The 17587-nt window shown below is 46.3% G+C and overlaps 1 protein-coding gene and 1 long non-coding RNA gene across 12 annotated transcripts in view; both read left to right on the top strand.

The window, feature by feature from the left end:
* LOC137216010 (uncharacterized) overlaps nucleotides 1–3858 on the top strand; it is a 71194-nt gene extending 67336 nt beyond the window's left edge. The window contains exons 12-14 of the long non-coding RNA XR_010939542.1: nucleotides 29–2929; nucleotides 3291–3403; nucleotides 3533–3858. This is a non-coding gene — a long non-coding RNA (uncharacterized lncRNA). The remainder of the gene's footprint in view (nucleotides 1–28; nucleotides 2930–3290; nucleotides 3404–3532) is intronic.
* A 1585-nt stretch (nucleotides 3859–5443) lies between these two features.
* Nucleotides 5444–17587, top strand: part of FBXO25 (F-box protein 25) — a 63599-nt gene continuing 51455 nt past the window's right edge. For 8 of the 11 annotated variants that reach the window (XR_010939603.1, XM_067722021.1, XM_067722016.1 and 5 more), the window contains exons 1-2: nucleotides 5444–5597; nucleotides 11885–12025. Coding sequence is in view for 10 of the 11 variants with exons in the window: in XM_067722021.1 (XP_067578122.1) it covers nucleotides 11892–12025 (134 nt within the window). In the remaining variant the exon portion in view is untranslated. Of the gene's footprint in view, nucleotides 5598–5889; nucleotides 6021–11884; nucleotides 12026–17587 lie in introns of those variants that run through there. The other 3 variants (XM_067722018.1, XM_067722014.1, XM_067722022.1) reach the window with 1 other exon arrangement.

The raw sequence follows: 17587 nt of genomic DNA on the forward strand, positions 1-17587 counted from the left end.
GGCAATGTTGCTGTTTTCCATTTATTAGGTTTTTACTGTAGCCCTGGTGATGGGGCATCTGTGGCACATTGCCTTCATTTGTACAACTAGTGACCCTAAGCAGAAACTCGGAAAATTCTCATGGCTGGACGTGAGAGGATCTTCTCATGCCTCTCCTTTCGAAGAAGGGTCCCCTTAATAGACTTTGCTCAACTCACTCAGAGGCTGCACCTCTGTGCTTCCTCCCAGGAGGGTATGGTCAGTCGTCCCCCATTCAGCAGAGGGACAGAGTCATGATGGGCAGGAGACCAGGGTGACCTAAGGTGACTGGAAGTCTGGGCCAGTCAGAGAGCAGCCCAGCAATGCTGTTGATAAAAGGCTACAGACACCTTAGCGACCACGCCCAGCCCATGGTGGTCTCGCATTTGGTGGACGTGGGGAGAGGGATCTGGGACTCCCAGGCTCAGAGGACAGCAGACACAGAGACTATCTGCTGTGTTAGGGGAAGAAAACCATGTTTGGCATGGGAGGCTCGGCCCCAGCTCTGCCGTTCCTCCCCCAGCTGAGTCTTGAAGGTGTGGCCTTATCTACAAGGACAGATTAGGCTCCACGCAGAGTTCTCTCTTGGTTCTAACAATCTATCGAAGTTTATGCCATTGCTTGGATCTCACAGAAAGCGATATAGAACCAAGAGAAGCACATGCCAGCTTGGAAATAACCATGCAGAGGACGAGCCAACTTCAATACCACATCTGAGGTGACTCTGAAGGGGACTTGTTCCCAGTGTTCCAGCCGTGGTCGTGTTGTGTAGATCAAACGATGTTGGTTGGACGGGCAGCCAGCCTCTCCTTCCCCTCTCCACCGAGAACTCTACTTTCAGGGCTCTGTAAAGTGTCAGACCCTAGTCCCTGCCTTCAGAGAGCTCATGGTCTTCACGCAAAGCTGAGATGTTTCTGTAAGTCGAGGGCAGGGCGAGCTGGGATATAATTAACTGAAAGAAGTTACAGGAAACTGTGGTTGGCTAGTGACTGGTAAAGATTCAAGCACTGGAGGGCTGGGGGAAAGAGGATCACCTAAAACAGGCATCTCAGGGGGGCGCCCCCCAGGGAGGTGGACATGCAGTGATGGCATCAGACAAGCCAAGTCACATCCTGGATCCACGTCTGCCTACTTGTGGGGTCCCAGCAAGGTTACTGAGCTTTCTCGAAGCCTCGGGGCCTCATCTTCAAGACACAGTAATAACAGGATTGACCTTTTAGGGTTATTTGGAGCATAAGGCAAGCAGAGTGCTTGAGCACAGCCTGGTGTGCAGTGAACAGTAAGTAAAATTTAGCCATTTACACCATCACTGTCATTATCAAAGCTGTCATTGTTATCAGCATATAAAGAGAGGGTTGGTCTGAGCCTTGAGGAGTGGGGTCATGTGGGCAGGCTGAGAATAACTCGGGACTTCATGGAGATGCTCCCTTGAATTCATGGGTGGAATTTTAAGACACCAGAAGTGGGAGAGACTTAGAGATTTACCGTTTATGTCTCTAGATTGAAGTGCCTACTTTCTGAGATTTACGTTAGAGGAAAGGGAGCATGGCTCTAAGAGATGTTACCGAAAACATCTGCCCTGTTAGAGGCCATATTAAGTTATGAAACTATGTTTTTCCCCCTCACCTGCCAAAGTGAATTTTAGTATCTTCTTATGACTGCTCAGGCTAAAGTGATCTCCCTGCACCTGTGACCCCCATCAAAGTTCACGTGTGCGAATGACCTGGCCCTTCCTTGAGGTCTTTTGAATTTTCGTTTAAATGTTTGATTGCTAACACTTCTTACATGTATTTCCTGCCTCAATCACAGAGCACAAGCTCCTAGCGGACAGGGAAGGTTTCTACATTTCTGCAGTTCCCACAACTCTTAATATGATTCTGGGTGTGGGGTAAGCCCTCAACATATTTGCTGGTTGTTTGATTTTTTTAATTCAATATGTTGCATAAAATTTGGCCAGGACTATGTCAGATAGAAATGTTCCTCCCAAAGAAAAAATATGTATTGGCTTAGCGAGGTTTAACATACTTGCAGTGAAATGCTCAATGATATTTAACACAGGCATAGTCTCATCCCAAACTACACCAGACACTCTCATCACCCCAGAAGGCTGCCCTGTCCCTACCCTGGCCCCGCAAAGCCACCACGGGTGTGGTTCTATCACATTTCACACGAATGGAGTCACACGGCATATACTTCCGTGTCTGCGTTCCTTCACTAAGATACTATTCTTGACAAGCGTCCACGTTGTCGCACGTATCAGCGGCTCATTCTCTTTCCACGGCTTGAATATTCCAGTCTGTTAGTCCACTTCCTTGCAAACAGATATCTAGGTTGTTCCAAGGAATAAACTGCTACGAACATTATTGTACATGCTCCTCGTGGCCCTGTTTTCATTTATCTTTGATAAATACCTAGGGTGGAATGTGCTGGGGCATCTGTATTAATGTAAACATGTCCATGAGTGGAGTTTGAGACAGCCTTGATACAGAGCAGGGCCCAGTGGGGTTCCTGGGAACAAAATCCTTCCTGTGTCCCCATTTCTTTGATTATAGGAAACAGGCTTCAGTCAGCCTCCATGACCTTCCATGAGTTCCATGGGGCAGATTCAAGCAGTTGTTAATTAGGGAAGGGAGGGGGACTCAAGAGAAACAATAGAGCAGCCTTGGGGCAGGGTCCTGGTTCCCCATCAAGGAATACACAGAACAACGTCTTTGAGCTGTTTTGCAGGTACTGAGACCCCCACCAGGTGGGAGAAGTTAACGGTTAATGGCATGCTGCCCACAGAGGCCGGATTCGGCTTCAGCTCTGCGCCAGGTGAACAGAGAGGGTTTGGAGCTGGGTGAGGAGTTGTGGGCTTGCAAACTGGCTGCTCTCAGGATGAAGCCTGATGACGACATGTCTTGTCAGGCAAGTACAGAGTTTCAAAAGTGGAGGGATGAGGTGCCTGCAGGTGGCTGTGCAGTCAGCCTTCCCATCCCTCTGTCCCACGCTTACCACGTGCTCCTGGCCACCTCTTAGTTCAGGATCCTAAGATTCTATTCCGATTCCTATTTGAAAGATAAGGAGGCCCAAGACCGAGAGGAGATCTGAAACAAGCCAGCAAACACAAGCTATCTCCTCTTCTGCCCTGGCCATAGATGCCTGCTGGCCTGGAGGCATCTGTCAGAGAGGTGCTTTTGCCCCAGGCCTCTCCATATTTTGTATGTCTTTATAGCCATCACCCCATTTTCTCACTGTGTATTTGCCATCCTACATCTGCCTCGAACAGTGAGCTCCTGAAAATCAGGGATTTCAACTTCACATCCTCACCGCCTGCCATGGTACCCAGCATGTGGTCTGTGTGGTCACCCTAATGTACCTACTGCTCTACCAAGTCTGCACCAAGGTGACAGGGTTTTGTTTGGGTGGTTTGGTTTGGTTTTTATTTTGCACCCCAGTATTATCATTGCATAGAAAATAGAATTAGTCTTCATGTGTTGTATAAAGATGCCATTAAACATCTTATGTGTTCCAGACAGGGTGGAGCATGGAAAAAGAGACAATTCTCTGAGCCTGGATGGAGCAAAGCTGAGCTTGTCTCCAGAGGATCAGGGACACACTCCCCAGCGGTGTAGCAGCCTTCAGGACGCATGGGGGCCTCGTGCTGGCTGCACCCCAAGCCCCCGGTGAGGCATGGAGGCACCAGCATGCCTGTGACCAGTGACTGCCCCAGCTCACTGCTACAGCGGACCCCAACTTTGGGGAGGGGCTGCAACAATGTGTTTAAGTGTCCCCAAATCCTTGGATCGAATCACAATTGGATTATTTTTAGGAAAATAAAGAACTCGAAATTCTCCATCATCCCAGTTGATAGACTTGTTAGGTGAAGGGACGCTGGCACAGTCTGGTAGGTAGGCCCCTCCTTCTGGGTCACTGCTCCTGAGGCTGCGCCCGCCCCATGGCAACTCCCCCCTCACCTCCAAGCTCCCTCCCAGGGGCTCTCCCCTCACTCCCGGGGCTCCACAGCACCCAGCCACACCCTGTCTTTGCGGAGCATCTTCCTGCCCCTCTGCTGCTTTCTCCTCCTCCACTGGTGAAGTTTCTAGAGGCCCGTGAACATGCTCCTCTTTACAAGCAGAAAGCTAAGTGCGCTCTCAGAGATATTTGCTGGACGGAATTGACCTGAACCACTTGGGGGGCCCCTGCGTTTCTCTGCGGATGGCTGTCACTTTGCTTCCTCTCAATCCAGCCAGTGGAACTCCTTCACAAGGAGCTATGTGGACGTTGGCCAATTAGTCTAGACTTCATACTCCTCTAAGCCCCGTGGGGTGCCGGCGGGGCTCTCGCCCTGGCAATGTCGACCACAACTCCACTTGCACTTGTCTTTGCACCAACAATTCCAATGATGGTAATTTACTCGCAAACACACCACCCCAGAAATTTAAAAAATAAACCAAAACCACCCACGCATACAGCTACTCATTTATTTATTACTCATTTATTTTTAACGGCAAAATATTGGAAAGAACCGAACGCTCATCCATGGACGATACCTAAAACTAGGAAAAGAAGGGGGCGGTTCTTACATTGAGGATATGCAAGCAACACTGCTGACCTCTGTCCATAATCACTTTCCCATAATTTTAAAAGCATGTAGTCAAAGAACACTATTATAATAAGCACATGAGGAATAATTTACAAAATTATTTTTCTAAAACATGAATACCTACTATATTTTACACATTTTACAAAAAGAAAAATACTAAGATCAAATACTTATGTCCTGCTCACCATACCCCAGGTACTGTTTTGAATGTTTGACCATGTTAATTCAATTTTCATAAAGATCCTGTGAGGTAAGCCCCGCTGCCGGCTCCATTTTACTTGCGGGGAAAGTGAGACACAGAGAGGTTCAGGCCTTAGTTAATGCCCACGCCTCTCGGTCCTGCTCCGACCCAGCCGAGAGCTCGCACTGGCCAGAACCGGGGGCCCTGCTCCTACCCTGCCCTCCGGAACCCCACATTCTTGTCTCCTAACTGGGAAAACCCCGCTAAATCGTTTATAAATACAAAGTACTTGGGCCTTAAAACTCAGTATACAAGGTAATGAGGTGCACAGGGGGATTGGGGGCAAATCGAAGCTGCATTCCCGAAATTCAGGTTGAGTTGGAAAGCTGAGCAGCCTGGGGTGAGCGGATTCGAGTGTCTGTCTGCAGTCGGCCCGGCAGTCACAACCTAGGTGACCTACGCCTTCTCTGCTCCCTCAGCACCTGGGGCTTCTCAGCGCCCGGACGACGCCCCCGCCTCCCCCACGAGCCCCACGGGCAGCACCCACTGCGCACGCGCGGGCAGCGGCACGGGGGGGGGGGCCGGGAGCGACGCCCACTGCGCACGCGCGCGCCGCCGACTCGGGGATCAGGGTAGCAACACGGCCGCGCGGAGCCGCGCTGGCCAATCAGCGCGGCTGGGGGCGGGGCTTCCCCGCGGGGCTCCCGGGTAGGCGGTGGGCGATTTCCGGCAATAAATCCCGACGGGCCGCCGTCAGGTGCCGGCTGGGGGTTGTCAGTGCGCCAGGTGGGGCCCGGACTGTCGGCGCGCCAGGTAAGGATTGGGACGCCCCGCGCGCTAGGTGGGGACTATGGGCGTCCGCGCATCAGGTGGGCACGGAGGCAGTCTGCCCGCCACACGGCGCGGCCCACCCGTCCTCAACCCCACGCCCACCCTCCGCGTCCCGCAGCCCAGCTCCCCTCCCGCCCCCGCCTAAACCCGCTCCCACCGGGTCGGCCCCCTCCTCCCCCGGCCCGGGGCCTCCCGGACCACCCTTCCCCGGCCCGGCGTCTCCGGCGTCTGCCCTCCGGCCTCGTCCTCCCCAGCCCCTCCCGCGCGGGCACCTGCCCGGGCCTGCCCTAGTCCTCCCGGCGTCCGTCCTCTGCCCCCGTTCTGCTCCGGCTCCGGCCCCTCTTCGGTTGCCTTTCTTATTTTTCTTGAGCGGACGCGTTTCAATTCTGCGTCCTTCTCTTCGCGGTAAGCTCCGTTTGGACCCTTCTCCCAGCCCTGGCCCTGCTCGGACTCATCTTGAAGGAGTGTGGGGAATCGTGCCTTTTCCTGCGGAGCCCTCCTTTCTTACCTCTTCCAAATCCTTACCTCCAGCCCTAATCACAGAAGACACGTTTTACCTTATTCTTTCGTGTTCCACTTTCCCCTCTTACGGGAAGGTTTTTCATTTCCGTGAGGCATCATCTGTGATTATCTCTCAGGCCTTCTTGCAGTAAACCCCATTTCTGATTCTCAGCCCTCGGTTTACCATTTCTTGATGGTCTTTCTGGATCAGATTCTTCCACATTTATAAGGCTTATTCATGTTTGACCCTCAATTATTTGGAAATCTTGTAAGGAAGAGAAAGCAATAGAAAAAGCCAAATGCTTATCAAATTGAGGATCAGTCATTCTTATCTAAGAACAATGCAAGTTATTTTCTCAGAATTTATGATGAAATTTCCAGTATAAGAAATACTGGAAGAGAAACTCCTTTGCCAGCTTTTTTCTCTGAATATGAAAGTGCCTTTTATTTTCACTGTAACTTGTTTGTTTCTTATCTGTTTGTAATGTGTATAGCCATAGCTCTTGCTCTACAGGTATAGGCTTTATTGTTCTGAAAATCAGTTTAGTAACTGAGGAGAGTAAGTACTGTTATACATGTAACCTTTTCAGATTTTTAGAGCTGTTTCCTGTCATGTTTTCCTTGTCTTAGTGTTTTTATATTTAGATCAATCATTACTTTAGATCATATCTGATGATGTATGACATATAAGCTAAAAAATGTAAGAAAAAAACCCCTGCAGTTTTATGACATGTTTCTAATAGGGTGTTCAGGAATTGCTGTTTTAAAAATATAGTGGTAGAGCATGGATTGTGAATTGAGATTCCATGACTGTAAATCCCAGCTCCACCAAACTTTTTGCCTCAGTTTCTTCATCTATAAAATAGAGATTTAAAACTTTTAAATGCGGATTGCAACATTTCCTACCTTATACGGTAGTGTGAGGACTCAATGAGATAATAGAGGTAAACTGTCTAGGGTGATGCCTAACCCATACTGAGATCTAGAAAATGTTTGCTGCTGTTATCATTAGTTAACGGAAAGCGTGCTTGTTGAAGGAAAGACATTTCTTGTCTTGTGCAGGAGTTTCCACTGGCAAATGAACTTCATGAAGCCCTGTTCTCCTGCAGTGCTTCACCCCCATGTCCTGCCATATAAAATAGAGATTGAGGGAAGATCTACAGCAGATGGCCCCATACGCTCTCTGACATTAGTTGGCATGAAATGTGCACAAAATTGCAGATTGTACCAGCTATTTTACAAGAGTAGCCGCTTTTGAGTAGTTGCTCTTACACATTTAATAATTTTCAGGAGTAATTTCTAGTTCTTATTTTTGTATTTGGAAATTATCAGAACAAAGGTGATTTTAATTAAATTTATAACATGATAGCAATTCAGATCTTTTAGCAGGACAGATAAATACATTTCCATAAAAAATGATGGGTTGTCATCATTCCAAAAGTTTAACAGTATTTTTCAATTTGCAGACTTGTTAGAGGCTTCAGACTGGGACTATTTTTGAAAATTTGAGACCCAAGCCTTTCACATTGCAACTCGTGTGTTTTTTCTTTCTGTTTTTTTTCTTTTCCCTGATGGCTTTTTTGTTATTGTTTGTAATATCTGTGCTTCCAGAATCTCTGCTTTAGTTCATGAACTAAAGCATAAAGTATAAAGATTACATATAAGTACTATATAAGGTTATATTATAATAACCTATGATGGGAAAGAATATGAAAAAAATGTACATAATTGAATCACTTTGCTGTACACTTGAAGCTCACACAACATTGTAAATCAACTGTACTTCAATTTAAAAAAAGTTATATGCAAGTGTAAAGCATAAGTATAAAGATTATACACCTATATGGAATGGAATACACACATTTATTTTGAAACAAATCTTTTCCTCTGTGTTGAAAATAAAACTCTTGGAAATGTACTATTTTTATTTCCATGGTCCATTTAGCTGCATTTCACTCCTTCCAACCCATGGAAATATAAACACTTAGCAGCTGAAAAATTCAGGCTAACTATGTTTGTTTCTCACAGAGTTGTTAAAGTCAATATGAATGATCTGTAGGGTTTTGGTAGTTGTAAAGGAATCAATTATCTTACAGGAAACCCCTAGCTGACTCTTAACTTTACTGCAGAAACTTAGTGTAAATGTTATAGGGATTGCTTGTGAGGCCTGAATATAAGTGCATTAAGTGGTGAGTGGGCATGGTGTCTAAATAGGCAAGTACAGTGTGTGTCATCAAGTCTTAAAATATCTTGTTATCTGAGGTGTTGGTAAGAAGTTTCTGTTAAGTAGTTGTTCTTTCTGCCTCTGTTCTCCCCTTCAGTCTGTCCTTCACACCCTGGCAAATTATTGTGAAAATAGCACTGCTCACATTGCTGGATTGCTCAAACACTTTAAATTATTTAGAGAATAAAGTCCAAACAATTTTGATATTCTGCGTTCTCCTAGTCCCCTTTCCAATCTGTTCTCTATTTCAGCCAGCCTATTCCACTTATTCTCAAACATGTCACATGTATTCCTGTCTTCATTTTTTTCACCCACCATTTCTGTGATTGGTATTTTTTTCCTTTCTTCATTCACTTAAGATCTACCCATGCTTTAAGGCCAAGCTCATGTCCTAGTTTCTCTTCAGAGGTTTCCCAGGTGGTTTGCTCTTTACTCTGAGTTTCTTTTAGTTACTCTCTCTTTCCCACTCATTTAGTACTCATATTGCAAGATGGCATGCATGCACACTTATATGCATATGTGTATATTTAATGAGAAACCAATTTTATTAATTTAAATATATGAAGACTTCTAAATTCTACAAGAAAGGAAAAAACTAAAATAATCAATTTGTAAAATCTGTGAGCATACAGATCACAAAAGAAAAAAGGAAACATACTGGGGACAATTCTTCAACTGCATCAGGAATCAAATAATATAGGTTAACAATATCACCATTTCTGCCTTTCAGATCAGCAAGTCGTGTTCTATAAAAATTGTCATGTGGGTAATACATTTTCATCTAATAAAAGAAATATTAAAAATAAAAATGCCTCAAATAAAAAATAATGTAAAATCACTTGAAATTCAAACATGCAGAGATAGTCACTGTTTACATTTTGCTATATCTGCTTTCAGATTTTTTTCTGTACACACATGTATAAATTTGTGCCTGCATGTAGAAATACACAGAAGTATCACATATATTTTCCTAAAACTTGCTTTGCTTTCACTTAATATACTGTGAATATCTTTTCATGTTAACATATATTTGCACAATTATTGTTAATAGCCATTTACAATCCCAGTGTAATAACAAATATATATAACAAAACCTCTTTTAGATATTTTATAGTTGTTACAGTTTGTTCCTGTTACAGAGAATTCTTCAAGGGACAGTTTTCTACGTAACATCCCCCCTGCCCCGGTTTTATTGAGATATAACTGACATATAGCACTATGTAAGTTGAAGGTGTACAACTTGATGATTTGACTTGCATACATCATGAAATGATTACCACAATAGGTTTAGTGAACATCTATCATCTCCTATAGATACAACATTAAAGAAAAAGAAAAAATATTTTTCCTCATGATGAGAACTCTTAAGATTTACTGTTTTAATAACTTTCAAATATAACGTGCAGCAGTGTTAATTATCGTGTTGTACATTACATCCTCAGTGCTTATTTATTTTATGACTGTTGGTTTGTACATTTTGACTGCACATATGCATATATTTTAATATATTTTAAATATACTTACATATATTGTGTGTGGAGGGGGTTTTCATTTGTTTTTTTAGTTCCTCAAGGGTTTACTGGTATACCATTAGGGAAGGGACACATAAGATAATGACACATTTAGTCTGTGTTTATATGTTTGTCATTGAAGTAATACTGTATTTGACCTATTAGCAATATTCTGCACAGTTGCCACTTGATTTTTTTTAAACGCAGTTTAAATATGATATTGAGAGATACTTTGGCAATTGTCAGAGGTGGTCCTCAAAGACATTCTTCTCTTGTTTGTGTTTTATGAGACGAAATTTGTCGTTTAAGCATCATCTACTACATCATGGTACTTGCCTTCTTTCGTAAAAGTATTCTCTGGCTTCTGTCTGAAGCTTCATGAAAAAATATCAGACACCTGCTATTGGAGACAACCTTAAATAATCTGGATGGACTAGACATGGGTGGTGGCTTTTGCATTTTAGGGTGATCAGTAGTTGTGAAACAAGAGTGTGAGATGAGGCTTATCAAAATAGTTTTGAAATTTAAGGAATTATTTTTAATTATCTTCTAAAGAAAGAATTTCAGTTAAACAATATATGACTGAAAAAGATGTGTTCTGATTATTACTTAGTTTAGCAAGGTTTTGAGATCCTCTTGGTACAAAGGAAAATGACTTCATCATACGTTTCATGTTGAGCACTTGTAGTTGACACAGGAATATTGTTGAAGAGTTACAATTTCCCTCTGAAATTTTTTTGTCTCTTCTAAGCCAGTATAAATGCCTATTTAATGGCCTATTTTTTGTTAGTTACATTAAATATATTTGGGAGATGGTATTTGAACACTTTCATCTCTTGTGTATTCTATGATATGATGTGATATGATACTTCCACATTAGTGAAATATCCCAAATCTACGTCGTCGGACATGAGATTAATATAACACATTACTCTATGGAAACTTTTTGTTGAGTCATCAACTACCTTTTTGTAGCTAAACACGATGTATACTTTTTAATTCTTACCGTACTGGCTTCTTTATAACACTGTCTTCTCTGTTGATCATTTCTTTCTTAAACCCATTCTTCTCTTGCCTTCCCACTTCCCCTACGTCCGTGGCTCTTCCTGTTCGGTGTCCTTTCTCGCGGCTCGTCTTCACCTGCTTGTCCCTTCAATGTCAGCGACCCTTGAAGCTGGCCCCTTGGCTTTCTTCTGTCCCCGCGCCGTCTGGTCTCTGTACAGTCTAGATGCTGGCGGTTTTCCTGCCTTGCTCTCCAGCCTTACCCTCCCCTCTGAGCCATTAATTCAGTGATTGTTGAGCTACCCTTGTACGCCGGGCATCGTTCCAAGTGTTGGGATACAGAGTTGAACAAGACATTGCGTTTTCTTGAGGAAGGCAGACTGTAGCCATGTAAGTAATTTCAGACAGCATTTATTACTAGGAAGGCACTAGGCGCTGGCAGAGACCGAGTAGCCCTGAGGTCTTTGTGAAGCTCAGGTCTGGTTGAACTGTCTCCCTGCGGAGTGGAGCTTCCTTTCTCGGCCGCTTGGTGTCCTCAGAGTGCAGTCCCGCTCCTTTGACTTTGTTTGCCCCCAGTGGCCTCTCCATTCTCACTTCCAGCCACTCCCCACTCCCCCCTTACATGGTCAGCCTCAGGCAGACTGGACTGTGTACAGGGCTGAGCATCAGTGTTTCATGTTCTGTTGCTTCTAATTTCTGGCATGAGTTTTCTGTTCGGTGTCATGTTCCTTTTCTTCCTCACTCCCTGACTGCTTGTTCTTCAGGCATGAGCTGAGATGCCACCTCTGGGAAACCTTTCATGACACGTGCAGGGTTGGGCTAATAAATCCACCAGTCCCCATCCATCTTATTTTAGTACAACTGAAGTCCTGTGTTAACCTTCAGTGTTTCACCTCAGTGTCTAGCTGGCATGTAAGGCACGTGCGGACATTTAAATATTAAGAATTGTATTCATTAAAGTTAACGAATAAATGTTCTAAATGAAAAGAAACTTACATCAATTACACATACATTTTTAACCTAAATTATAGGAGAGCTATGCCATTTTTGGGCCAGGACTGGAGATCTCCTGGATGGAGCTGGATTAAAACAGAAGACGGCTGGAAAAGATGTGAACCCTGGAGTGAGGGACTTGAAGGAGAGAATGACCGGTGTGGCGCCAGCCACGGCACGTGAGTCGCAGCTCAGCAGAGCCACACCGTCCCCGCCTGACTCTTACGGCTTCACCTGTTGGAGCCCATGACTTACTGCTTGGCTGGGAGTACCCCCCCGCACCTGCACAAGGCTGGTGTAAGGAAACAAGTTACTAGCCAAAGTCTGAGCCTGGTAGATCGCCTAGTGCCCACGCACAGATGCTGCCGTCTTCTTTTTCATTTGAGACGTTTAACCCTTACAGTAGTCCGAGAGATAGGTATTATTCTTATTAACCTCCCATTACAGCTGAGGAACCTGAAGGAATTAAAAGATGTAGTTTTGGCGGCCTGCGTCAGAGACCCATGGTGACGGTGGCTTGCGCGAGACAGGAGTATAGTCTTCTCTGTCAGAGGCCTGAGTTGGTGAGGTGGCCTTTAGCTCTGCCATCCCCAGAGGGTAGCCTCGTCGGCGGGGTTCAGGGTGGAGTTCTGCCCCCATCTCCGCGTTGTGCTTGGCAAGGTAGAGGAGGAGGGTACCTGTGCCAAACCTCACCGGCTGGAGTGGGAGCTGCAGGCAGGCTGGGGGTTGTGGTCTTTCTCCAGATGAAAGTAGAGATTGCATGGAGACAGGAGCAGGCCCGCGTGGCCGTGGTGTGCTCACCCGTGATCCCCGTCACAAGTGTATTTGAGCATTTGGAGGCTTGGGGAGGTCTGCAGACCTCTTCCTCCAAAGTGTCACGGGTCTAGTCATCCATTTTACTGCATGTGTTTATCTCACACTTGCGTAACTATCAATTGTGTATTTCGAACTGACAGGTCATCTGTTTTTCTGTTAGGAATTTGGTACCTTTAGACTGGAGATTGGGGTTTGAGGTATTTAAAGCAGAAATTAATTTTATATTTAAGATTATAGGAAGGATAACACACAGTGTTCGTTGAATTTATATTGTGGCATTTCTCTGCCATTCTGAATTCTAAAATGTCAGTTTAAAAAAAGCTGTAATGCATGAAATAGAATGTTACTGCTACTTCTACACTAAGGAATTTGCATGTGTTTTTTTCCTCATGTATTCTTTATTTCCCCTCATTCCAAACATGTTGTGAATATCGAAGAATACTTTTGTCTCGTATATTCATAGAATTAGAGAAATACAATCAAGACCTGTTTTCTTTGCATGATAAACTCCATGTTCTCCTGTCTCCCTTCCCCCCTTCCCCACAGACACTCCCACTCACCCACTCCTATTCACACTTATTTGAAAATCCTTTGAAATATAAGTGGTGCTGGCAGAGGCCTCTCTGTGTGGGTGTCCTCACAGGGACAGAGGCTGTGTCACAGCAGCCGTGGACTCTCCACCACAGGTGGAGTGAAGACACCTTGCTCCCATCCAGGTGCCTCGCAAGTCTGGGTGCCTTCTCTTTGCACAAATGGCATATGTAATTACCAACCTTACATAAACTTTACAAACAGGATGGGACCATGGGCAGCTCACTCACTCCCTGCCAGGCAACATGATGGGACCGTTGTAAATGAATTGTTCTCAGACCCTTGCAGTTGGACTTTTAGTTTTCATCTTTATTAAGTTCATCCTGAATCTTTATCAGCTTCATCCAGAACACACAAAGATGTGTGGATCAGAGATGTTTTTATTAATTACCTTCTGTGAACGGAGAGAGTGTTGGTCTTCCCAGCCCAGTGCTTACTCCAGACCCTTCACAGTGAGGGACCAGGAGAAGGTGACTTTGCTTTGCTTGTCCACAGAAAGGATGTGGCTGTCCCCTCCTCTCCAGAGGGGGCTCCTTGGAAACAGAAGGAGCCTGAGTCCTGCCTGTGCGCCTTTGGTGTGCAGATAAATCCCTCCATGAGCCCGACCTGAGAGGCCTCTGGTTTTGTGATAACACATGCTGTCGTATGTGCTCAGTCTATACCGTATGCCAGGCATTTACTGTGCATTCCCAGTGCTGGGATCCAGCAGTAAACAGAAAGAGGCAAAACCCATGCCTGGAGGGGCTTGCATTCTAGTGGGACAGTCACACAAAGGACAAAAGGAGCTCCGTGTGGTCTGTTCCATGTCTTAAGTGCTGTGAAGGAAAAAACCTGGGGTGGGAGGGAAGACCGTTGGGGTGGGGGTGGTACATGGAAGTGTCACGGGGGGGGCCTCTCTGAGAAGGGTCAGCTGAATGACACCTTGGGCACCGAGAGGGCGGCCCAGGTGGGGGAGAGCAGAGACCCCGAGGCAGGTGTCATGAACTCGGGAGCTGCGGGGACAGCAAGGTGGGTGGGATGAGGGGCAGCAGGGGACCAGATGCCAGCGTGGCCATGGCCGGTCATGAAGGGCCAGATAGGTTTTCTCAGAGCTAGACGGGTCAGTGGTTTGGAGCAGAGAGAGGGGGCTTTTGTTCAGGTTTGTGTTTTAACAGGCTCCTTCTGGCTTTTTTGTTGGAAATGGGCTGCAGAGACGTGAGGCAGAGCAGATAGACTCATTCCTAAGAGCCTGTGTAATGACCCAAGTGAGAAATGACTGTGGCTCAGAGAGGATGGAGGTGGCGGGTGATGAGAAGTACTCAGATTCAGATGTTTTGCAAGTGGAGCTGGTAGGTTGCTGAGAGGTGGAGTGGGTGGGCAGTGAGGGGGGCGTCGGCAAAGGCAGGCAGGTGTTCAGCCTGCACAGCTGGGAGGGTGGCCGTTCGTCTGATGACAGTGGAGTCTGACCGTGTACCTTCCTGTGCATGCGCGAGATCCTCAGGGCTCGTGCCTGGGGGTGGAGCTGCTGGGTCACGGGCAGGCCCACCTTCCATTTTCCAATGAGGTGGTATTATTTCTGCTCCTGCTGTCAGTGCATGTTCATCTGACCACACTGCTCATCCTTTTTTCCCATTTTTTATTTCTTGGAAGTAAATCTGGGCAGAGAAGAATAAGCTCAACGTCATTAGTCAGCAGGGAAGTGCAGGCAATCTGGGAAGACACACGTCGCGGTGTGCCTGAGATCACAGTGCAATGAGGGGTCAGCAGCAGACCAGCTAGAAATGTACCGGAAGTTCCAGGGGAGTGAGACAGCCAACGTGGCCTAGACAGAAGTGTGGAGAAAGTGTTCACCTTCCAGATAAGGTGCCATGACACACCTACCACAGCGGCTACAGTTAACAAACAACAGAACGTTACAGGTGCTGGTGAGGGCAGTGCCGAGTGCTGGCAAGAATGTCCTCTCGTAAGCTTGATGGGAGTGTAGAATGGCACAGCCACTTTGCTGACTAGTTTGGTACTTTCTTATTAAGTTCAACATATAGCTGCCGTATGACCCAGCATCTCAGTCCATTTACCCAAGGAAAATGGAAGTTTATGTTTACACAGTACCTGTATGTGAACGTTAATAGCAGCTTTTTTCCAGTAATTGCCAAAGCTTGGACATCACCCATGCTCTTCAGCTCTCCAGGGGAGGGCCACTCAGGAGCGAAAGGAACGAACCGTTGATTGACACAACGTGATGAATCTTAGTTTCATCTTGCTTAGTGAGAAAAACTAAACCCAAGAGGCTTCATATTGTGTGATTCCATTTATATGGCCTTCTGGAAAAAGAGGTGAAAAACAGGCCAGTGGATGCGAGGGGTCTAGAGGTAGGGGAAGGAGTTGATTACACAGATGGCAGGAGGCTTTTTGGGGAGTGGTAGAGCTGCCCTGTAGGGAAGGCGCCAGTCCCTCTACGACTCTGCATTCGTCAAAACCCATAGAGTTGTGCAGCACGAAAAGCAAATTTTGCTCTGTGTAAACCTTAAAAAAAAAAACCAACCAGGATGTGTGTGACGGGGAGCTGCTCACCCAAATGATGTAAACTGTGACAGATGGATGTGATTGTGTTACAGACGAACCCCATAACCACACTGAAGTGGGTGTGGAAGAAAGGAGCTGACCTGGGAACTTGGGAAAACCATGTTGACAGGATATTGTCAGGCTATAGACAGACACTCTAGGTGGGAAATGTGCTTCTCATGCCCCAGGGTGTGGGTTAGCAATTCTGAAACTACTTTATCATGTATACTAGGGTTAAGCAGAGTGAGTAAATAAATGCAGATAATGACAGCCAGATCTCTCACTTTGGAGAAGGAAGTCACAAAATCATGCTAGACTGTACCTTGTGGTGCTGGATTGTTGGTGGTGGTGTCAGTGTTACTCAAGCGGTTGTTGCTCTTGTGGGTGGGTGGGTGGGTAGATAGGGATCAGTGTGTAGGTGAATTAATATAACGTGTTCCCCAGTTCTGTCTTCTGGGAGGCCAAGAGCGGTGGTGCCCCAGTAGCAATGAGCAGACTGAACACCAGGATCTTTGTTTTGAAGGGTTCCTGGGGAAGTGGTTGATTCCAGAGCTGGGGTACGGATATATAAGCTGAGCCTAGAGCATCTTGTGGTGTCCAAAAGTAAGGAAATACTTAAAAAAAAAGGGGGGGTGCGGATGGGAATATGTCAGATGTCAAAAGGGCAGAGGCCAACCTGAAAGCAGTCCAGTGGCCAAAGCTGGAGCCATTTGAGCAAAAAGCAAATAATGGTGGTATTGGATTATAACTCAAAGGAGAAGATAAATACCCCTGAGTTTATGGGGATATAACACATGAATAAGTGGGGAAGAAGGGACAGCTCTTCCTGACAGAATAATTCCAGTTAGTGAATGTGGAAGGAATAGGGAAGTAGAGTGTCACCTGATGGCTGCAGGCAGAGTCCACTGATAGATGCTGAGATTAGTGGGTGAGATGTTAAGGAAGAACAATATTTGCAAAGCGTCCTCCAAAATATCTATGAATTCACAAAGGGAAAACAGTAGCTTTACAGTTGAGAACCCTGGCAGATCCCACCTTAACCGAGTGATCCAGGTGACATGACCAGGAGCAAGACACAGGGGCAGCGTGTACCCTGATCGCATAGGTCCGGATGGGGTCCTGGAACAGCGAAGGGCACCAGCGGGAGGCTGGCGAGACACAGGTCTGTGGGCGAGTCAGCGGTACTGTGCCAGCATCCACTCCTGGCTTTGGTTGCCGTCCTGCATTCATGTGAGATGGTGGGGAAGCTGGGGGAGGGGACTTTGTACTATTGCTGCAACTCTTCTTGAAGTCTAAACCGATCTTTGAAAGTTGCTTTAAAAAGTCACCATTGAGAACATCAACAGGCAAGCCAGTGACCGGGAGAAAGTATCGTGTTTTGTCAGCTGTCACTAAGCTGTTTTCTGGGCTCCGTTCTACCTGCTCACACCTCCCTGTGACGCTGCAGCCGGTGGGCCCTGCTAGGCCCTGCCTGGGGAGGGTGCCACGGGGCCTGTGGGGTGGGACTGGGGCAGCTGCTGCCGGGGCCTTTCTGTACCTGTCCCCGCAGGTCGGCAGCACTGGACTGTCCCTCCCAGCTTTTCTGACATTTGCAGACCTGGCTTATCGTGTCCCTTCAACACCAGATGCTGGTGCCCCCACCCAACCCCGCAGGTGGATCCCAGGCCCTCGAGGCTTCTCATCTGAGCTCAGACTCCAGCACCAGCCAACAGTGCTTCCTCCTGCTGCTTCCAGCCTGTGCCCTTCGCTCTCCCAGTGCAGTGTGGTGACAGCTGTTTGCAGTCACTACCTCT

Source organism: Pseudorca crassidens, chromosome 21 (genome assembly GCF_039906515.1).
Source record: "Pseudorca crassidens isolate mPseCra1 chromosome 21, mPseCra1.hap1, whole genome shotgun sequence".
In the NCBI taxonomy this organism is placed as follows: Eukaryota; Metazoa; Chordata; class Mammalia; order Artiodactyla; family Delphinidae; genus Pseudorca; species Pseudorca crassidens.